Source organism: Heptranchias perlo, chromosome 16 (genome assembly GCF_035084215.1).
Source record: "Heptranchias perlo isolate sHepPer1 chromosome 16, sHepPer1.hap1, whole genome shotgun sequence".
In the NCBI taxonomy this organism is placed as follows: domain Eukaryota; kingdom Metazoa; phylum Chordata; class Chondrichthyes; order Hexanchiformes; family Hexanchidae; genus Heptranchias; species Heptranchias perlo.
Genome location: NC_090340.1, coordinates 49,780,253 through 49,804,512, shown reverse-complemented (window position 1 = coordinate 49,804,512; position 24,260 = coordinate 49,780,253). Strand labels below are relative to the sequence as shown.

The 24,260-nt window shown below is 43.6% G+C and overlaps 1 protein-coding gene across 1 annotated transcript in view; it reads right to left on the bottom strand.

The window, feature by feature from the left end:
• cdh13 (cadherin 13, H-cadherin (heart)) overlaps positions 1 to 24,260 on the bottom strand; it is a 768,401-nt gene that overhangs the window by 436,852 nt on the left and 307,289 nt on the right. The window contains exon 5 of the mRNA XM_067998100.1: positions 10,247 to 10,396. Coding sequence (XP_067854201.1) covers positions 10,247 to 10,396 — 150 coding nt within the window. The remainder of the gene's footprint in view (positions 1 to 10,246; positions 10,397 to 24,260) is intronic.

The following is a 24,260-nucleotide window of genomic DNA, read 5'->3' as shown; positions in this document are numbered from 1 at the left end:
GGAAGATATCAATGGACTAGTCAGGTGGGCAGAAAAGTGGCAATTGGAATTCAAACTGGAGAAGTGTGAGGTAATGCATTTGGGGAGGGCAAACAAGGCAAGAGAGTAAACAATAAATGGTAGGATACTGACAAGTGTAGGGAACAGAGGGACCTTGGAGTGCATGTCCACAGATCCCTGAAGGTAGCAGGACAGGTAGATAAGGTGGTTAAGAAGGCATATGGGATACTTTCTTTTACAAGCCAAGGCATAGAATTTCAGGGCAGGGAGGTTATGCTCGAACTGTATAAAACACTAGTTAAGGCCACAGCTTGAGCACTGTGTACAGTTCTCTTCACCACAGGGTGCGGTAGCATAGTGGTTATGTTACTGGATTAGTGATCTAGAGGCCTGGACTAATAATCCGGAGACACGAGTTCAAAGCTGGGAAATTTAAATTCAGTTAATTAAATAAAATCTGGAATAAAAAGCTAGTATCAGTAATGGTGACCATGTCCTTTAGGGAAAGAAACCTGCCGTCCTTACCCAGTCTGGCCTATATATGACTCCAGACTCACAGCAATGTGGTTGATTTTTAACTACCCTCTGAAATGGCCTAGCAAGCCACTCAGTTCAAGAAGGTGACTCACCACCACCTTGTCAAGGGCAATTAGGGATGGTCAATAAATGTTGGCTTTGCCAGCAACGCCCACATCCCATAAATGAATAAAAAAAACATTACAGGAAAGATGTGATTGCACTAGAGTGGATACGGAGGAGATTTACGAGGATGTTGCCAGGACTGGAGAATTTTAGCTATGAGGAAAGATTGGATAGGCTGGGGTTGTTTTCTTTGGAACAGAGGAGACTGAGGGGAGATTTAATTGAGGTGTATAAAATTACGAGGGGCCTAGATAAGCGGATAGGAAGCACCTATTTCCCTTAGCAGAAAGGTCAATAACCAGGGGGCATAGATTTAAAGTAATTGGTAGAAGGATTAGAGGAGAGTTGAGGAGAAATTTTTTCACCTAGAGGGTGGCGGGGGTCTGGAACTCATTGTCTGAAAGGGTGCTGGAGGCAGAAACCCACATCACATTTAAAAAGTACTTGGATATGCATCTGAAGTGCCGTCCTACAAGACTACGGACCAAGGGCTAGAAAATGGCATTAGGCTGGATGGCTTTTTTTCGGCCGACACAGACATGATGGGCCAAATGGCCTCCTTCTGTGCCATAAATTTCTATGATTCTAAGAATCTCAACCCAATTCTGAGGGAGCTATGGTACAAAAATTGCTAATATTAAATCAGCCATCTCCCTCGAAGTGGATAGTGGTGTTGGAAAGTGAGAAGGTCATATAGTTGTATTAGGCGATTCTTCTCCGAAGTTGAGATGTAAACACATCTCACCTGTGACAATTATGGATCCGAGGGTGAAGGTGACCACTGGGTAAAGGAAAATTGAAAATGTTTCATTTTCCTCCTCTTACATGCTTCAAATTCAACAGCATACACAATCACAAAAAAAAGTCCCTTTTTAACAAATAAAATCTGTTTTTAAACTGTGTATATTATTGACTCTTACTATATAACCAAAGAAAGGAAAATACATATCCCAAATGATACCATCTAACTAGAACTTAATTACTGAGCATTAGGTGCTCTTCAGAAAATATTTTGTTCTCCAGTATTGTGATTTCTAATGTTGGTAAATGCAGTAAATAATTGATTAACTTGTTTGATTAAACTTAAGACAGTGTCTTGTTTTAATGAATACCGGTTTTGCTGACTGGTATTTTTAGACATAGCTCCTGTAGAATGTTCACTTACGAAATGAAATTCATTGACTTTAATTAACTTTGATTATTTATAATTAACTACAATTAAAACAAAGATTTAAAACTGTGCTAAGCATACTAGAAACATATCAATCAAAGTAACACATCAAATTAATGTTTTCAAGTGGCAGGTTTTGCTTGTAGTGTTTACAATCATTGCTGTGATCTGATAATTAATTTTTGACACCCAAGTGATTTGATTTCATTCCCTGACACTGAACTTTAGTGACCAAATTAAACATTACAACTTATTGTTCTTAATAAAACAGTATTGATAGATTTGCCACTGGGAGTCAAAACATTTCTGCCATTCATAATGGTCAATGAGGTGAGAAATAAAATGTGTTTAGTTGGGTTTTCATTTTGCCTCTCAGTGCAGCCATTCCGCATTGGGGTTTCACCTTTGTCTTCACTCTAATTTCAAAGCACAAATATATTCTAGAAAATCTGCAGCATTTCTGCATTGTGATATGGCCACATTGGTCACAAGCAGCATTTGTGACCATGGGCCAAATGACAACACACAAAACCATCCATCTTCATGAAAAGACTAATGGCCCATTGCTACAACGTTCATGATACAGAGGCCCAGAATTTGCTGGAGCGGGGCATCTCGCAGTGAATGACGCGAGTTGGGCTTTCTTCCTCATTCTTCAGTTCCAATTATTTTTGCGCCGCAAATTGCTGGAAGTGCGAGCTAATTTGTCTCTAATTCACCCTATTTCACCCTATTTCCTTTTGTCATTCCTCTGTTTCTTTCTCCATCCTTAAATTTCATTGGTTAAGGAGAAAGACTATAGATCTTGTCATTCACCAAAGTCCCAGATGCTCAGTTCTGGATCAGTTCTGCACACACAACGAAAGTAAATCTCTGTGGTGAATACACTGCAGGATAGACTTTACAAATACATGCTCTTTGGCACACAGCATTACATGTCACGGGCACATATTCGAAATTTGGACACAGAGCGCAGAGGGCACAGGGGATTTTCCATCCATGGAAGTTGAGAACATGATATTTCTGAATATGCTCCCCATGGTACAGGGCATGCACAGCTCTGTGTTGCTGAAGTGTTGATTGAGTTCTGCATTAAACGCCAAAGAACATTATTTGATTGCACATCTTCTAATGTATCACTTTTTCAAATGTCATGTTACTTTCCATCAACATTCAGTAATGCATATACATACATTATAAACTAAAACAGCCAAATAGTTACATGAAGCTATGATCAGTAACAAGGAGAATCAATAAAAAAGACTTTTGCTGCATTGGGGCTGATAGCGATTCTCTTATTTGTTAGCAATGTCACGCCAATGGCGCCCTACTGTTTTAAGGGGAAGCTAGATAAACACATGAGGAAGAAAGGAAATGTAAAACCCCAGTAATATTTTTGAAACTTTTCAAAAGATATATGCATCCCAGGGCAGTTCCATTCATCACCATGGGAGACAGCACTTCATGCCATCTGGGAGCTAAATTAGAACTGTACAACCCCAGATAGCTCTTTACTGGCTGAGCACACAACCATACTCAGTCAGCAGAATGATTTGGAGCACTGATCCCTATCAAAATGAATGGAACCACTCAGGGGTGCACTTATAGACATCACAGAACAGCTGAGGAGAGAGAAAGTGAGGCAGAGGCCCTAAACGGTGGGCCCACGTGAGGCAAGGAAATATATATTTCAAAAAAGGGAATATTCATCTTCAATAAAAATTGTTTCGTTTTTAAGACCTTGGGGAAAATATTTTTAACAAAAATAATCTCCCTAGACTTTCCTTCCACTTTCAGCTATAATCAGGTTTAGCTTGATTACTAGCTTATATTTATGATGGAGTAAATTTGAAATGGTTTCGCTGTTATGTTCTGCATGCCTCTAATTATTAACATGAAATTTCACACCATCGCAAATGAATGCAACGCTGTAGCACATCCTGCAGGGATGGGAAAAATAATTTGCATAACGTTAAGCTTTTGCATTGGGCTACCCTCTTTAGCCAGGTTCAAAAACGGACAGTGTGGGCCTGGGAGGAAGGGTTGGAGGAGGTCGGTGGGGAGTTGGGACCAGGATTGAGGCATGGGTTGGGGGGAGAAAAACAGATTAAAAGTGTATTAAAGCAAATTATTACAACTATTGTGTAGTTTCAACGTTTAACTGGTGTAGGGAGTGTCATCTCTTCCTTGTCACTGTATTGTTGAAAAAATTTCCTGTTTCTTACCATGTTGCCAGCTCTTTGTATGCTGCAGGTTGAACCAGAGTGGCCTGGAATTTCCTGGATCATACATACGCAGAAATTTACACCAGTTTCTACGCTAATCTACACCGATGGGAACTTATGCTGAAATTTCCTACACAGCTCACGCGCCTATACCGGAATGTAAAAGCTGGCGTAAAACAAGTGCCATTAGAGGGACTAGCAAGTGGGCTCCTGTCATATGCCATGGCGTCTCTCTCAGAATCTCTTGCCTCTTCTGCCTCTCTTCCTCTTCCACTATTATACAGGATGTGGAGATGCCGGTGATGGACTGGGGTTGACAATTGTAAACAATTTTACACCACCAAGTTATAGTCCAACAAATTTATTTTAAATTCCACAAGCTTTCGGAGGCTTCCTCCTTCCTCAGGTGAACAGAATAGGGGTATGCTCATTGGGAAGACCATTCCAGCTGCTTAGTCCTTTTGAATGCAGGGGTGGACAGCAACGCGGATGTCCGAAAAATTTCAGGTGCACTGAGACTGACAGCACTTTGGTTAAGTATAGTTCAAGTCTCAGTAAGGAATTTTTTTCTAAATCGCAAAGAAAATCGCTATCAAACTCCAAAAATCTCTGTGTTGGCCAATATTAGAAGACTTCGGGTCCTGCCCCTCCTAAATTTTTGGGTGTAATTCTACGCCAGCACATTACTGACGTTAAATGCAGGAAACTCATGTGAATTAGGCTTTTGTATGTAGGGAGGGGCTATGTCAATGAGTAGCAGAGGGTTTCAGCGGACATATCTTGGAAGCAGCGCAAACAGACAATGAAACTCGTGCTCATCAACATTTCAGTGTTACGCACGTATTTTCCTGGGAATAAACAGTGCAAAGCCGCTCTTACACAGTTATGCTGAAACGATCCAGGAAATTCCAGGCAGCTACTCTTCTCCTTGCTGGTGGCCCTGAGTTTAATTGGCACGTACAGTATAACCACAGTCTAAAGCAAGGACATAAACTTCCAATTTCAGACACCTTCAACTGTCCCAAAATGCCATGCATGTGGCATTTTGTTTTATTCGTTCATGGGATGTGGGCGTCACTGGTGAGGCCAGCATTTATTGCCCATCCCTAATTGCCCTTGAGAAGGTGGTGGTGAGCTGCCGCCTTGAACAACTGAGTGGCTTGCCAGGCCATTTCAGAGGGCGATTAAGAATCAACCACATTGCTGTGGGTCTGGAGTCACATGTAGGCCAGACCGGCAGGTTTCCTTCCCAGTGAACCAGATGGGTTTTTACAACAATCCAGTAGTTTCATGGCCACCATTACTGATACTAGTTTATTTTTATTCCAGATTTTATTTAATTAATTGAATTTAAATTCCCCAGCTGCCGTGGCAGGATTTGAACTTATGACTCCAGAATATTAGTCCGGGCCTCTGGATTATTAGTCCAGTAACATAACCACTATGCTACCGTACCCTATGATATGTAATTGTGCACTTGCATAATTGTTCACCCTACTAGGAATGATAGATTACTTTCTTTACATCTGATTTTTATATTTTCCTGCCAACCGTCTCCCCTCCCCCGCTCTCCTGAAGCCATTGACTGCTTCCAGGGGTATGACTATATAGGTGGTGAGCACTTGTCAGTACCTCACATCAAGTGCTTCAAGTTCACCTGAGAATCTTGACATTCAGTGACAGCAAGCAATTCAACTGTAGGAGGGCACTATAGTCAAGCCTGTTTCTGTTCTCACCTAGTGTCCACATAGCAGGGGGCACAGAACAATTGTACCACCACACTACCTAACTCATCAGTATTGAACTGGAGACCTTCTTATTTTATATGCCTATGGTAATCACTGCCTTTACCAACCGATGGTAGTCATGATGTAGAGATGCCGGTGATGGACTGGGGTTGACAAATGTAAACAATTTTACAACACCAAGTTATAGTCCAGCAATTTTATTTTAAATTCACAAGCTTTCGGAGGCTTCCTCCTTCGTCAGATGAACGATGTGAAAATGAAAACCTCGAAATGAAATCGCATTTATAATTCACAGAACAATGCTTGGTGAGTACAGACAGTTTTTTCAACTGCCCGTTGCCACGGCAATCAGTGTGCAGACAGACAGGTGTTACCTGCCAGGTCTCACAGAATATACAAATCACCAAAAAAAAACAACAAACAAAAAAAAACAGAGATAGAGAGGTAGAAACATAGAAAAGACAGCCACTGACCCGTTATATTAAAAACAGATAACATTTGTTCGCTGGTGGGGTAACGTGTAGCGTGACATGAACCCAAGATCCCGGTTGAGGCCGCCCTCATGGGTGCGGAACTTGGCTATCAATTTCTGCTCGACGATTTTGCGTTGTCGTGTGTCTCGAAGGCCGCCTTGGAGTACGCTTACCCGAAGGTCGGTGGATGAATGTCCATGACTGCTGAAGTGTTCCCCGACTGGGAGGGAACCCTCCTGTTTGGCGATTGTTGCGCGGTGTCCGTTCATCCGTTGTCGCAGCGTCTGCATGGTCTCGCCAATGTACCATGCTCTGGGGCATCCTTTCCTGCAACGTATGAGGTAGACAACGTTGGCCGAGTCACAGGAGTATGAACCATGCACCTGGTGGGTGGTGTCCTCTCGTGTGATGGTGGTATCTGTGTCGATGATCTGGCATGTCTTGCAGAGGTTACCGTGGCAGGGTTGTGTGGTGTCGTGGACGCTGTTGTCTTGAAAGCTAGGTAATTTGCTGCGAACGATGGTCTGTTTGAGGTTGGGTGGCTGTTTAAAGGCGAGTAGTGGAGGTGTGGGGTTGGCCATAGCGAGGTGTTTGTCCTCATTGATGACATGTTGAAGGCTGCGGAGAACATGGCGTAGTTTCTCCGCTCCGGGGAAGTACTGGACGACAAAGGGTACTCTGTTGGTTGCGTCCCGTGTTAGTCTCCTGAGGAGGTCTATGTGATTTTTTGCTGTGGCCCGTCGGAACTGTCGATCGATGAGTCGAGCGTCATATCCCGTTCTTACTAGGGCATCTTTCAGCGTCTGTAGGTGTCCATCGCGTTCCTCCTCGTCTGAGCAGACCCTGTGTATTCGCAGGGCCTGTCCATAGGGGATGGCCTCTTTGACATGGTTAGGGTGGAAGCTGGAAAAGTGGAGCATCGTGAGGTTGTCCGTGGGCTTGCGGTAGAGTGAGGTGCTGAGGTGCCCGTCTTTGATGGAGATTCGTGTGTCCAAGAAAGAAACTGATTCTGAGGAGTAGTCCATGGTGAGCTTGATGGTGGGATGGAACTTGTTGATGTTATCGTGTAGTCTCTTTAGTGATTCCTTGCCGTGGGTCCATAGAAAGAAGATGTCGTCGATGTATCTGGTGTATAGTGTTGGTTGGAGGTCTTGTGCAGTGAAGAAGTCCTGCTCGAACTTGTGCATGAAAATGTTGGCGTATTGGGGTGCGAATTTGGTCCCCATGGCTGTTCCGTGTGTTTGGGTAAAGAACTGGTTCTCGAAGGTGAAGACATTGTGATCCAGGATGAAGCGGATGAGTTGTAGGATGGCGTCTGGAGATTGGCTGTTGTTGGTGTTGAGTATTGATGCTGTCGCAGCGATGCCGTCATCGTGGGGGATACTGGTGTATAGTGCCGAGACGTCCATCGTGGTGAGAAGTGTTCCTGGTTCAACTGGTCCGTGGGTACTGAGTTTTTGTAGGAAGTCTGTAGTGTCGCGACAGAAGCTGGGGGTTCCCTGTACGATGGGTTTCAGGATGCCCTCGATGTATCCAGAGAGGTTCTCACACAGGGTTCCATTGCCTGATACGATAGGACGTCCGGGTGTGTTGGCTTTGTGTATCTTTGGGAGGCAGTAGAAGTCTCCCACGCGGGGAGTACGTGGGATGAGAGTGCGTAGGATGCTTTGAAGGTCTGGATCGAAGGTCTTGATCAGTTTGTTGAGCTGGTGGGTGTGTTCTTTGGTCGGATCTGCGGGTAACCGTCTGTAGTGTTCCTGGTTGTCCAGTTGTCGGTATGCTTCTTTGCAATAGTCCGTTCTGTTCTGTATGACTATGGCTCCTCCTTTGTCCGCTGGTTTGATGACGATGTTGCGGTTGGTCTTGAGAGCGTTGATGGCGTTGCGTTGTGCTCGGGTGACATTCTGGACTGTCTTCTGAGTGCGGCTGATGAATCTGGCATTGACGCATTTCCTGACAGCTTGAGCATACATGTCAAGCTGAGGGCAGCGACCCTCCGGAGGAGTCCAGTTTGACTCTTTCCTCTTCGGTTGCTGTACAACAGCCACCCAACCTCAAACAGACCATCGTTCGCAGCAAATTACCTAGCTTTCAAGACAACAGCGTCCACGACACCACACAACCCTGCCACGGTAACCTCTGCAAGACATGCCAGATCATCGACACAGATACCACCATCACACGAGAGGACACCACCCACCAGGTGCATGGTTCATACTCCTGTGACTCGGCCAACGTTGTCTACCTCATACATTGCAGGAAAGGATGCCCCAGAGCATGGTACATTGGCGAGACCATGCAGACGCTGCGACAACGGATGAACGGACACCGCGCAACAATCGCCAAACAGGAGGGTTCCCTCCCAGTCGGGGAACACTTCAGCAGTCATGGACATTCATCCACCGACCTTCGGGTAAGCGTACTCCAAGGCGGCCTTCGAGACACACGACAACGCAAAATCGTCGAGCAGAAATTGATAGCCAAGTTCCACACCCATGAGGACGGCCTCAACCGGGATCTTGGGTTCATGTCACGCTACACGTTACCCCACCAGCGAACAAATGTTATCTGTTTTTAATATAACGGGTCAGTTGCTGTCTTTTCTATGTTTCTACCTCTCTATCTCTGTTTTTTTTTGTTTGTTGTTTTTTTTTGGTGATTTGTATATTCTGTGAGACCTGGCAGGTAACACCTGTCTGTCTGCACACTGATTGCCGTGGCAACGGGCAGTTGAAAAAACTGTCTGTACTCACCAAGCATTGTTCTGTGAATTATAAATGCGATTTCATTTCGAGGTTTTCATTTTCACATCGTTCACCTGACGAAGGAGGAAGCCTCCGAAAGCTTGTGAATTTAAAATAAAATTGCTGGACTATAACTTGGTGTTGTAAAATTGTTTACAATTTACCAACCGAGTCATTGGCTTCTAAAAGGCTGCAAGTGTAGGCTTACTCAAGTGTGCAGAGGGAAATCTAGAGTGCTGCAGAAATAAATCTACAATTGCATTGAGGGATTGTTAACACTAGGCTTCAGAATCTGAAAGATTTATTAGTGCTTCCAGAAGACACATATGTGCATTTTCTTAGTCTTGCATCCTTATGGGGAATAACAACAGTCCTGATTTTAACTAGGGACGGGTAATTGGCGGTGCGGTTCAGATTTTAACTCCCTGGCCTCATTCGCATGTCCTGACTCGGGCTTCCACTGGTAGGTGGGAGTCAAACTTCAATGGGCATCAGGCTGCAGCCGGAACCCCATGGTGGTGGTCTCCGACAAGGTAAGAAAGGAATTGGGGGTGGAGGGGGGGTAAACAAAAATCAAAAAGTCCGCGATTGGGGGGTGGAGGGAGCCCAAAATATTCTTGTGGGGCCAGGAACCTTTAAAAACTTCTTTTAAATCTCACTTACCTAGGCCTTCTGTGGTCAGGGTCCTGGCTGCCACAAGCTTTCGCTGGTGGGTTTGAAACTGTGTCGGCCTTAGTCGGGCCCGTGGTTAAAATGGTGTACACGTCTTAATGACGTCATCGGGACACAATCTTGCCATTGAAAATAGGCCCCCACTCATCTGAGGCAGGTGGCCTTCCCGTGCCTGAATTCAGGCAACTTAAAACGGCAGGGGACGGAATGTATCAGAAACCCGGCGCGAATCCCATCCCTGCCATCTTAACCCCACACCCGTACCGTTCCCACCAGGCAGGCTGAGTTAAAATCAGTCCATATATGTTGAGCTTTAGTAGACAACTGTCAAACTGCAGACACTGTTCAGAGGAGCTGTTCTGTCACAGCTGTGTAGATAAACTGTTCCTCTTGTAGACTCCGCTGTCGTTGAAGTTACGATAAAATTGAGTGGCACTGTTATCAACTTATTTAATCATTATCTACTAAGCCATTGCAGTGAATGGGACTTGCTTGCCATATCCATTATTCATAGCTGTTAGTAGGGGCTCAGTTTTAAATAAGGTAAATATAAACCATGTGTAATACTTACAATATACATGTCAATACTCTCGCGATCCAGTGAACGGGTGACAATGATTTCTCCAGAGTTGTCATTGATTCTGAAAACACCTTTTGGTTCCTCCTCTACGCCCTTACCATGAAGTTGGAATTTTATGCCCTCTTGCCTGTCAGTTATTACCTGGAAAAATAATAATATATATCTTACAAGACATGAAACAACTCAATTTTGTATTGAAAAATGAAAAGCGACAAAATACTAAAACCCCGAATAAATACTCTGCAAGTTCCAATAATACAGTACAAACATAGCCAACCAAACGAGCTAATATAAGGAGAAAACTTCAACGTTCTACTTATTTATTTACTAGTTTATTTTTGCTGCATACATATTTCCAGAGTCTATGCTACATTGTCTCAGAGCGTGGACCCTAAAATTCCTGAGGCTAGGGAGGACAGTTTTGGTGGCGGATTTCCTAAAGTGGATGGAATTTGGAGCGGAACCTGGATCCACCAGGACACAGCTCCTTTTTGGGCCCCAACCCAGATCCTGGCACTTTTGGGGGCAACCAACAATGGCCAGTCATATTAGAATATAAATTAGGCAAATAAGTCATACAACGTATTTTCCTCCTTTGCTCCATTAGCAGTGGTCAGTTCCGAGGACTATGGCAATGGGGGAGTTCAGAAATTCAAAGGCCAGTTTTCAAATGCAATCAGAGAAAATTGATTACATTGCCCAAATAGGCAGCAGAAACCAGGAAGACTTCAAAAAGATTCTTGCACTGGGTTTCAGAGCCCCATAAGCCCGTTGATACTGCAGCAAAAGTGTGGCAGTAAATTTCCTCCCCTCTCCCAAGATATTTAAAATAGCCTAACCTCAGGATATCTGATGGGGTCAGGATTGTGACACAGGTATCAGTGACATTGAGGGGATAATTTTAAACCCTCAGGACGGGCGGTGGGGTGGGGGGGGGGGGGGTTAAAATGTCAAAAATCAGAAACCTGACCCGCCTACTTCTGGTTTTAATGGAGGCGGGTTGGAGGGGCGGGCGATGAAGCTGCTCTCCAGAGGTGGGTCCATGATTTAATATTTTAATGAGGCTGCATGCCTCAAATTTTACCACAGTTTTAAATTTAATGGCTGCGGGCCAGGTTTCCCAGTGCTCAGGAAACCCAGCAGCTGGAGGGAGGAGAGAACGGCCGGAGCCAGCAGGTAAGTACCTTTCCAGCACTACTGGTGGGCTAGGAGGAGCAGGAGTGCTTAACCCCCCGTCCCCCAAGTAAACCAGCATCCCCCCCCAACAATTGGACCCCCCCCCAATTCAAATCCCCTCCCCACCGCCCAATCCTACCCCGACCACGATCTCCTCCCCAGCCCTCCACAATGATCCCCCCCCCATCCCCGGCCTGCGATCTCTCCCTCCCTTCTCTCCTCTGCTGTGGCCTGACGCCACAGACCTTCCTACCCGACAGCCAGCCAGCCTCTCAATCTGGTTGGGTGCCGGCCAGAAAATGGAGACAAAAAAGTAAATGAGGTCCTGCCATAAAATTCGGCAGGATCTCCAGGTTACCTGCCACTATGATTCCTCCTCCCACTCCCTCCCCATAATATTGGAGCCTGTGTCTCAATTACCATTTAAATTGTTTTCGCTCCACCTTAAATTTGGAAATGCTAAAATGCACGACTTTCATTAAAGCAGAATATCAATGGAATAGTCGGATTCTTGATTGTCCCACTTGACGATAAATCAGTGCTAAAGGCACAAGACAATCTAAATTGTTTTCTTTCCCATGATAGTATTGTAATTGGCTGCACTCAGTGATTAAAATCCATTGACCTTGCTTTTGTTTATTGTGACAGAATGATTATTACAAGTGTGCTCAGTGCATAATTTTTGTCAGCTTAAATTGTGCTCCTTCTAGTAAATATTTTGTTTCAAGGATTTATTAATATTCTAAGTGCACTAATTCAGAATGAATTTCAAACATATTAAAGTATTTGCAACTAATTTAAAAACTAAACTTTTACTACGTGTTCAACAGGAACTATTCTCCTTGCTATTGTCTCTTACAAAAATGCTATTTAATATTTAACTACGCACTGCTAATGATCATTTCAAGTTGTATCCATTCAACATTATTAAAGTGACACCATTTGGCATCCTTCTGGAATCTAGAAATGCAATGGGGTTGACACCAATGAGAATCAGTTTGAAAATCTCAGAGGACTAGACCTTTGGTCATTTCTAGATTCAAACTAAGAATTCCAGTGTACAAAACATTCAGACTTCTCTCCACTGTGGCACTCTAGTCACATTTCAGATGGCTTTCCGACACACTTGCATGAATATTCCATAACTGTTCAAACCATTTTATTGACAAAATCTCAAACATGCATGCTCTCAAGTCATAAGATGCTCTTTCAGCATCATATGTTACCAGAGACCTCAAATCTGATGTGTATAATCATTTAGCTTGCAAGCTAAAAATGGACAAGGTAACGGGTGAACTATTTTAAACCTGGCTTGATAAGCTAGTGCTAATGATAAAACAATTCCACGTACAATAGATTTTGATGCTGCCCACAAGGTCTGAAATTACTCTTTTGCTATTGATAATATTATACTGGCTGATAACCTATGTTCATGTAATTTAAGTATAATCTCAATGGCTTCTTGTTTGGATTCCTCAGAATGCAAATCCAAACAAGAAACCATAGAGATTATACAGATAGATGAGCAGACAGTTCTCCCATTCATAAACAGCATGCGTGTGATAATGTCATCATGTCACCATACACAAATATTAACTAACCTTATAATCAAAAATTTATGATGAAAGTCAATGCCAGTAGAAACCCTGGGGTGGAATTTGTGTTGAAGCAGATGAAAGAAATCCAGACTTTTTTTTATTTGCACACGATCCAGGATTTGCTTTTTGACTGGGTTATTCAGGAAACTGTGGTTACACAACAAATGTCCATTGATGTAATCGGAGCAGATTACTATGGCTATGAATGGAAGGGAGAATTCCAGCCAACTGTTTAATCAAAACAATGTATTGATTCTAAAAATGTATTGTGCATCCTTTCCTCAACAAGCTGATTTGGAGCTCTTACCCTTTACTTCATTTTATTCTTTAATCATTAACAAAATACCTGGCAAGCATTAACGCATCCTGTTTACTGTATTACCTTAAAATACCGTAACAGATAATACAGGAGTGTTTCAAACACCACGGCTTACTTATCTATACTGCACACTAATTCCAATGTATATCGCTTTATTCCACATGGAATTTAATATGAGCCAACAACATGATTCTCGGTATCACTTGACCATTGAACATAACAGTAGCATCTGTTGATTCCAAATAGTTTATGATTGGCTCAGAATGGAGAATATTTGGACACAGACCTGCAAGGAACCATTGGATCATCTCTGCACAGATCTCAAATAAAGTGTCACACTCTTTCAGCGCGCTGCCTCGCATCTCTCTATCTGTTTCTGGTTTCCTTTATTCGTCCTTTTCTTTCTCTCTTTCTTCCCTTTATAATAGGACCTCCTTGACATTCTGATGAAAAGTTCTTACTAGTTCAAGTTGACTAATGAAACAAAAGATGACTGTCCCCAAAATGTTAGTTGCATAGCAACATTAACTACATCAATATCTCATTTGTATTGCAGAGCTGCATCTGGAGGCAGGCAGGAGATTTCACTGCCTGGCAATGATAAATAGTTATTGTCACCACCACTTGTCATCAGGTTCACCATTTTAATTGGCAGTGGGCAAACCCCAGAAGGGAGAAAATAGATTTATAATCCTCCGCCCAAGAAAACAATCTTAGTGCGCCATTGTTCCTCTTTGTAAGTGGGCAGAAAAGTCTCCAGGAAAGCGCCTCGGTATTCAGCAGTTGACACCATGCATTTGGCCCAGCCCCCAAGTGGTCCCCACCTGCATCAGTAGGCATGTCAATACAGCTGCTTTCAAAGGGTGCACCCACCTCTATTCTCGCCCCGATCTGCTCCCAGGCTAGGAACACGAGAACGCTCAGCGTTGAGGAGTTAAGGTACTGTTTAGTCATGCTCGAACTGGAACAGCCTTTAGGGGCTGATTAGCCTATTCCTGTTCTTATGAAAACCCCCAAGGCCAAACGGGAACTCCCATGCAAGATTGGGACCCGGCATATCCAGGTCCCGGCCTAACTTCCAGCCCTTCCTGAGCGCTCCTGCCAGAATTGTGATGGGAGTATGCTGGAAGGGCCATGTATCTTCATTGGTTTTTTTTCCAGTAGGCCTATATTTTGCTCCCTGTGCCACTAAAATCTTTGAATCTGTTAACTTAAAATTGGAAGTATAGTAATCTTCCTTAAATTCCCTACTGTGAGACAGGTAAATAAGGTGCCGTGAGAAAGTCGTATCTTTGAAGCTGCATAAAAATACAATATACCAGTTGAAGCTTTCAACTACTGTAGTGCAATTGACTAAAGTCAGAGATGTAAAGTGTAATTCATTTAAAATTTATGGATAATAATAACAAAGACTAAAGGTAAAACATATTTAAAATAAACCTAAAGACTCCTTCATGGGAGAGATGTACCAGCCACAAGGAGATGTAGGCGTGTGGCCCAGCTTGACTCATCCTGATTTTTCAGCCTTCTTATCACTGGGGAAGCTCCCATCCTTGTTATTTCCCTTGATGTCCCAGCCAAAGTTGGGAATGTGTCATGTGAAAAATTGCAGGTATAGTTCCATGTCTTACACATATCTTGCATGTGCGATTTTCAAACATCTCAGGGGAAGTTATTTGGCAGCGAGCAGACTATTTTGCAGGCAGACACTGCAAGGAGCAGATCACAAATGAGATGAATGCTCACTTATCTCAGTATTTCTACTGGGTGACAGAACTTAGTCTTGAAACGAGATTAAAATAGCAAACCAAAATCAAACATTGTCAAACTGTTTGCCGCAAGTGTTTGCTACATCTATGGAACTCAGTCAATATCTGATTCAGGAAACAATATTGTTAAACATGTATACCAAGGCTAAACTGTATTAAATTCAGAATAATAAATAGTTGGGTTGGCAGCATTATAAGATAATGTAACATAATGAAATGATTCAGATGACATGAACCAAGGCAGTATGTCTCAACTAGTTTTCAAACATTATCTGAATGCAATGATTATATTACAGCTTATAACTGACTGCAACACATCTGCTTTTGTATAATCATACGGAGTAGTGTGTCATTTTGTAGTACAGCACCGGTTACAGTGCTGTAGAGTCTGCCAAAGCTGTGAAGTCTGCCATTGTCGAAATTTTCCACCACGATGATTTTCTGACGATAGGGGCAGTTAGTAAATCATGTACTAGGGGTGGGAGGGTATGGCAGCCTTAAGTCAAAGAGATGCATCATGCCACAAAAATAAAGAGTCAGCGATTCAAGAATGTTGTGCGATAGAAACTAGCACTGTCACAAAAACGTGAGGTACACTTTCCAATTCATATCTGAACGCTTAAAATGTTTGTAGTGTATGCCTCTATGCACTCATTCTAGGCAGAGGCCAACCATTTAAAATAAATGGGTTAGTGCCTACTTAAAAATAACATACAGAGGAATGTCGTGTGAGTGTGTTAACCATGTGTGTGAATTCCACTGCTTGGAAAAGATAAACTTATTTATGTATTAGGCTGGTATATTGAATTTAGCTATCCATGTTGCTAACATAGGTCATAATTATGAAATATTAGCTGATCTTCCTTGCTGTTGCCCACTTATGTTCTGGGATCTGAAGCACAATTGTGACATTTAGCTGCTAAGATGGAGCTGTGTCTAACCTGGGCTGTCCCTTTACGGCCAATGCTGATTTACGCCAAATGAGGAAGTGATCTAAGTAGGAACATCCCAGGATCAATCAGAGGCCATTTGTAGCTGCTTGTAAATCCTGGCTCCCGTTAGGGTATCGCGAAGACAGAGCAGGAAGTGACTGACTTTCGGTTTCTTTAAATATTTTTGACACTAAGCTACGTCTGAAATGAGACATCTGAAATGTGACTGAGGTGTGCTCGACACAATGAGCAATCAGGCTGGATTTTGGCGGAGAATGAGGAAAAATTCGAGTGGTGAATCCCCCCCCCCCACAACCTCTGTCAGGACCGCCACTGACCACTCCTTCCCTGCCCACTGCATGCAAATTGCAGTGGGGATGCAGGACCCGCGTCCCCAGTTAATTTCCATTCCATCCACTCCTGGGGCCGACATATGGATAGTGGTGATAAGCTCTGCCAATTCTATTCCTTTGTCCCTGCTTTCTGGTCTCCTGTGCAAATTGTTGTTGTTGTTCCTTTACATACCTTCACTCTACCTAGATTTAAAATGATATGAAAGGCATATCTTGAAGCTATTTATGCCAACAGTGATATCTTGGTTCTCGTGCTTGGATCCAAGCATGAGGGCATTATGGTAAAATTTATTGTTATATTTTCTCATTCTATATTTATCATAGCATTGACTGATTTTGTGGCAATCTTTTACATCAATCTAAACAAGTAGACAGGGCCTTGGTTTTATGATTCATCCAAAAAACAGCATCTCCAACAATCCCTTAGTATTGCATTGAAGTGGCAGCCTAGATTTTCTACTCAAGGACTTGGTAAGGCTTGAATGCACAATCTTTTGATTCAAATGCAAGTGTACTACCTGTGAGCTAATCTGAAATTTATGCAGATTAGATTTAAAGCAACATTGGTTTGAAATAGTCTTCTTTCTGATGGAATTATGCAGTGTACATATGCCAACTTACGTTGAGGGAGTAAAATGTCAGAAATGTTCTGGTCTTCTGAGAATTGGTTTCTTATCTGAGGTAGATATCCAGGCCCTACAAGGAGTTCCACTCCATCAATATTCATGTGGTCAGTGACCAGCAACACAGAATTATGAAGATTAATCCCATCTTCCCGGGCAGCAGTCAGAATTTGTTTATTTTGGGGCTATCCTCGGTACTTATTTTTGTGGAGAAGAAGCCAGACTTGAAGGATGGCTCCTAAGAGACAAAGGCTGTCCTCTTCAACCTGGTTAATTATACCCTTGAAACAGCCAAAGACAGAAGTTGACTGCAGGTACAATGACACCCATGTATCTACCAAAATTATAATAGAACAAACTATTGGCATCTAGAAGTTGCCTTTCAGATATTTGGACAGATGTGCTGCAGTGGAGCCCCATCCCCAAGTTCACCAAGATAATCGGGTCTGTTGCATGTCCCACAACTTTGCTGTGCAGAGGCCTAACCATGGAACTTATCATCCTCCACATATGTAGTCCATATATCATCACCATCATGATCCACTGCACTACATCAGCTTTCACGGGTGTCCATTCTTTGATTTGTTGCTACCTTATTCTCCACTGTCAGAAGTAAACTTTCTGGACAAAGTTCAAATAAAGTGAAACCAATTTATTTCCCAGTAGGTGATATGTGTTTCTGCCTTTACTGAATTTTACCACTGTATTTTCACTGAATCACAGTTTATGGTGCACGTTTTCTAGAACCTATTATTGTACCCCACCTAAAAGCTTCTATAGCAAAAAGAGTAATTGAGATGAATCATTGCTGGTGTGAGTAGTAAGCACTTGGGATTGGGTGGCCCTGTACTCCCCTGGAATTGGGTCATGACATGGCCTTGTAACTGGTTCCACTACATCTGTTGCTACAGGAGCTGTCTGGTCCTGGAGAACTTCATTACTTATACGGAGGCTCCATTTCCTCGCTCCACGTTTTATTACTTCCGTTGTTTCTTTTTCCAGCAAGGCACTTTGTGCCTTAAGTTAACCTATGAAATTCAATGAATCATTTTTGGAATCTAGTCATTTTTGCCCTCCGACCTTTCAAGTAGTCACTTCCCTTTAAATAGTTTCCATTCCATCCACTCTATTTACCACCACTCCCTGGGGCCGACATATGGATAGTGGCGATAAGCTCTGCCAATTCTATTCCTCTGTCCCTGCTTTCTGGCCTCTTGTGCACCCCCCTCTCTTCGCCCCTCCACAGGCGATAATGCCTTCAGCAGCCTAGGCCCCCATGCTCTGGAATTCCCTCATGAAGATCCTCTACCTCTACATCTCCATCTCCTCCTTTAAGACAGTCCTTAAAACCCACTTCTTTGACCAAACTTTTGGTTACCCTGCCTAATACTTTCTTCTTTCGCTCAACATCCATTTTTCTGATTACAATGTGAAGTGCTTTGCACATTTTTCTACATTAAAGGCGTTATATAAATGCAAATTGTTGTTGTTCCTTTGCATATCTTCACTCTACCTAGATTTAAAATAATATGAAAGACATATCTTGATACTATTTATGCCAACAGTGATATCTTGGTTCTAGTGCTTGAGTATGGTAAAATTATGGGGCTATCCTATTTTTTGTGGTAAAATTTATTGTTCTATTTTCCCATTCTATATTTTTCATAGCATTGACTGATTTTTGTGGCGATCTTTAACATCAACCTAAACAAGTAGACAGGGCCTTGGTATAGTGATTCATCCAAAACACAGCATCTCTAACAATGCAGCAATCCCTCAGTACTGCATTGAAGTGTCAGCCTAGATTTTCTACTCAAGGACTTTGGTAGGGCTTGAATGCACAACCTTTAAACTCAAGTGCAAATATGCTACCTGTACTAAGCTGACAATTGTGCAGATTAGATTTAAAGCAACATTAGTTTGAAATAGTCTTCTTTCTGATGGAATTGTGCAGTGTACATATGCTAACTTACATAGAGGGAGTAAAAAGTCAGTAATGTTCTGGTCTTCTTAGAATTGGTTTCTTATCTGAGGTAGATATCCAGGCCCTACAAGGAGTTCCACTCCATCAATGTTCACATGGTCAGTGACCAGCAACAACAACAACAACTTGCATTTATATAATGCCTTTAACTTAGTAAAACATCCGAAGGCCCTTCACAGGAGCATTATCAAACAAAATTTGAAACTGAGCCACATAAGGAGATTTTAGGACATGTGACCAAAAGCTTGGACAAAGAGATAGGCATTAAGGAGCGCCTTCAAGGCGGAGAGAGACGTGGAGAAGCAGAATGGTTTAGGCCGGGAATTCCAGAGCTTAGGGTCTAGGCAGTTGAAGGACGGCCGCCAATGGTGGAGCAATTAAAATTGCGGATGCACAAGAGGCCAGAATTGGTAGAGGCAGAGATCTTGGAGGGTTGTAGGGTTGGAGGAGGTTCCAGAGATGGGAAGGGGTGAGACCTTGGAGGGATCTGAAAACAAGGATGAGGATTTTAAAATCGAGGCAACACAGAATTATGAAGATTAATGTCCACTTCTCGGGTAGCAGTCATAATTCTTTTATTTTGGTGCTATCCTCGGTACTTATTTTTTGGGTGGGTAAAAGACAGACTGAAGGATGGCTCCTGGGAGACAAAGGCTGTCCTCTTCAACCTGGCTAATTATACCCTTGAGAAAGCAAAAGACAGAAGTTGACTGCAGGTACAATGACACCCATGTATCTACCAAGATTATAATAGAACAAACTATTGACATCTAGAAGTTGCCTTTCAGATATTTGGACAGATGTGTTGCAGCGGAGCCCCATTCCCAGGTTCACCAAGATAATCGGGTCTGTTGCATGCTCCACAACTTTGCTGTGCAGAGGCCTAACCATGGAACTTATCATCCCCTATATATGTAGCCCATATATCATCACCATCAAGATCCGCTGCCCTACATCCTACATCAGCTTTCATGGATGTCCATTCTTTGATCTGTTGCTACCTTAATCTCCACTGTCAGAAGTAAACTTTCTGGACAAAGTTCAAATAAAGTGCAAACAATTTATTTCCCAGTAAGTGCTATGTGTATGTGCCTTTACTCTATTTTACTGCAGTGCTTTCACTGAATCACTGCTTATGGTATACGCCTTCTAGAACCTACTATTGTAGTCCTCCTAATCTAGTCATTTTTGCCCTCCACATTTCACCATTGATCTTTCAAGTGGCCACTTCCCTTTAAATAGTTGCACTAGCCCTTGACTGTGATGCAGCATCACATCAATATGCAAGCTCTCAGCACCAGTCAGCAGGCTCTCAAGTTAGCAATCGATCAGCTGGGCTCAGCTTGGGTGAACACAAAGCAGGCGCTGCACTGTTTCTGCAGCCTCCATACACATTGCAAGAGACTGAGAGAAGCACAGAAAAAGTGAACCCACAGTAGAAACACTATTGCATTAACACATCATTGAGTTTAAATTGCATTGCACATTGAGTGTGTTGACATGTCCATATGAATTCCTCTGTTTGCTATTTTAACAAATGCATTATCCCAAAATGGGACAACACCTCTATTGAAATAAATGCCAGAGCAAATATAAATGCATTAATGCATTCATTACTAATATTGTAAGGCTTGATTTCAGGTCACATATCACTATCATATGGCAACGGGCAGTTGAAAAAACTGTCTGTTATCACCAAGCATTGTTCTGTGAATTATTAATGCGACTTCATTTCGAGGATTTCATTTCCACATCGTTCACCAGAGGAAGGAGGTAGCCTCCGAAAGCTTGTGAATTTAAAATAAAATTGCTGGATTATAACTTGGTGTTGTAAAATTGTTTACAATTGTCAACCCCAGTCCATCACCGGCATCTCCACATCATGACTACCATCGACACCACAATCTGCCGGCTCACAGTGGAAAGGATATCCAAGAAGATCGCGCATTTAGACACAGACATCAAGTTTTTACAGAGCTGCAAGAAAGCAGACAAGATCCCGAAAGGACTCCAGATCACGAACCCACTCAGGTCCACATACAACTCAGATTATGCTGAGAGACTCTGCCGCCGTACCTCTCGCACACTCCGCAACCATCTCATACACCAACTCTACAGCAGACGCCACAACCTCGAAACCAAGATAGAGTCCATACTCTCAACCTGTACTCAGGACACAGCAGACCAGCTACGATATACCGCCAAACAGACGAGGCAACGGAACTACGCTGCCTACATGAAAACCAAGAGCAGGAAGCTTGAGAAACTCGGCATCACCACCAGCATCGACCAAGCTTCCCCTGGTACCACGGTTGCAACCACAGGGAAGTCTATCGTCAATTTGTCCGACCACACCCTTCAACCAGACGAAATCGAAGTTCTCAGCCGAGGGCTCAATTTCTGCCCCACTACCAAAATGGACCCCACTAGTCTCGCGGCAGACACAGAGGAATTCATCAGGAGAATGAGGCTCCGGGAATTCTACCACAAACCCCAAGATTTCAGCAGCGAACCCAATGAGACAATCGACGATCCGGAACAGCAGACAGAGGGATCCGCGGTACAGCAACCGAAGAGGAAAGAGTCAAACTGGACTCCTCCGGAGCGTCGCTGCCCTCAGCATGACATGTATGCTCAAGCTGTCAGGAAATGCGTCAATGCCAGATTCATCAGCCGCACTCAGAAGACAGTCCAGAATGTCACCCGAGCACAATGCAACGCCATCAACGCTCTCAAGACCAACCGCAACATCGTCATCAAACCAGCGGACAAAGGAGGAGCCATAGTCATACAGAACAGAACGGACTATTGCAAAGAAGCATACCGACAACTGGACAACCAGGAACACTACAGACGGTTACCCGCAGACCCGACCAAAGAACACACCCACCAGCTCAACAAACTGATCAAGACCTTCGATCCAGACCTTCAAAGCATCCTACGCACTCTCATCCCACGTACTCCCCGCGTGGGAGACTTCTACTGCCTCCCAAAGATACACAAAGCCAACACACCCGGACGTCCTATCGTATCAGGCAACGGAACCCTGTGTGAGAACCTCTCTGGATACATCGAGGGCATCCTGAAACCCATCGTACAGGGAACCCCCAGCTTCTGTCGCGACACTACAAACTTCCTACAAAACTCAGTACCCACGGACCAGTTGAACCAGGAACACTTCTCACCACGATGGACGTCTCGGCACTATACACCAGTATCCCCCACGATGACGGCATCGCTGCGACAGCATCAATACTCAACACCAACAACAGCCAATCTCCAGACGCTATCCTACAACTCATCCGCTTCATCCTGGATCACAATGTCTTCACCTTCAATAACCAGTTCTTTACCCAAACACACGGAACAGCCATGGGGAGCAAATTCGCACCCCAATACGCCAACATTTTCATGCACAAGTTCGAGCAGGACTTCTTCACTGCACAAGACCTCCAACCAACACTATACACCAGATACATCGACGACATTTTCTTTCTATGGACCCACGGCGAAGAATCACTGAAGAGACTACACGATAACATCAACAAGTTCCATCCCACCATCAAGCTCACCATGGACTACTCCTCAGAATCAGTTTCTTTCTTGGACACACGAATCTCCATCAAAGACGGGCACCTCAGCACCTCACTCTACCGCAAGCCCACGGACAACCTCACGATGCTCCACTTTTCCAGCTTCCACCCTAACCACGTCAAAGAGGCCATCCCCTATGGACAGGCCCTGCGAATACACAGGGTCTGCTCAGACGAGGAGGAACGCGATGGACACCTACAGACGCTGAAAGACGCCCTAGTAAGAACGGGATATGACGCTCGACTCATCGATCGACAGTTCCGACGGGCCACAGCAAAAAATCGCATAGACCTCCTCAGGAGACTAACACGGGACGCAACCAACAGAGTACCCTTTGTCGTCCAGTACTTCCCCGGAGCGGAGAAACTACGCCATGTTCTCCGCAGCCTTCAACATGTCATCAATGACGACGAACACCTCGCTATGGCCATCCCCACACCTCCACTACTCGCCTTTAAACAGCCACCCAACCTCAAACAGACCATCGTTCGCAGCAAATTACCTAGCTTTCAAGAGAACAGCGTCCACGACACCACACAACCCTGCCGCGGTAACCTCTGCAAGACATGCCAGATCATCGACACAGATACCACCATCACACGAGAGGACACCACCCACCAGGTGCATGGTTCATACTCCTGTGACTCGGCCAACGTTGTCTACCTCATACGTTGCAGGAAAGGATGCCCTAGAGCATGGTACATTGGCGAGACCCTGCAGACACTGCGACAACGGATGAACGGACACCGCGCAACAATCGCCAAACAGGAGGGTTCCCTCCCAGTCGGGGAACACTTCAGCAGTCATGGACATTCATCCACCGACCTTCGGGTAAGCGTACTCCAAGGCGGCCTTTGAGACACACGACAACGCAAAATCGTCGAGCAGAAATTGATAGCCAAGTTCCGCACCCATGAGGACGGCCTCAACCGGGATCTTGGGTTCATGTCACGCTACACGTTACCCCACCAGCGAACAAATGTTATCTGTTTTTAATATAACGGGTCAGTTGCTGTCTTTTCTATGTTTCTACCTCTCTATCTCTGTTTTTTTTTTGTTTGTTGTTTTTTTTGGTGATTTGTATATTCTGAGACCTGGCAGGTAACACCTGTCTGTCTGCACACTGATTGCCTTGGCAACGGGCAGTTGAAAAAACTGTCTGTTATCACCAAGCATTGTTCTGTGAATTATTAATGCGACTTCATTTCGAGGATTTCATTTCCACATCGTTCACCTGAGAAAGGAGGTAGCCTCCGAAAGTTTGTGAATTTAAAATAAAATTGCTGGACTATAACTTGGTGTCGTAAAATTGTTTACAATTATCACTATCTTAGTGTAAGATATACAAATACAACTTTTTTCATGCAGTTTCTGCTTTACAAGGTGTTACCTTGGGGATTGGAATACCTTTCATTGTCAGCATCAAACTTGCCAGGTGAGATGTCACCCATTGTGAAGCAAAGTAAAGCTCCCTCTATTCTGTCCCAACAATGTGCCTCAGAATAACACCCCACTACATTTTTTCAGTTTCCCACACTAACAATCCTGTGTGAATTAGAAGGAACTTAGATTTTTCTAGAAAGAGGATTTAACTTTGCAAACCTCACCCTATTAATTTCTTAAATGAGAACCCTCTTCTTTTTACTGTTCCATGACC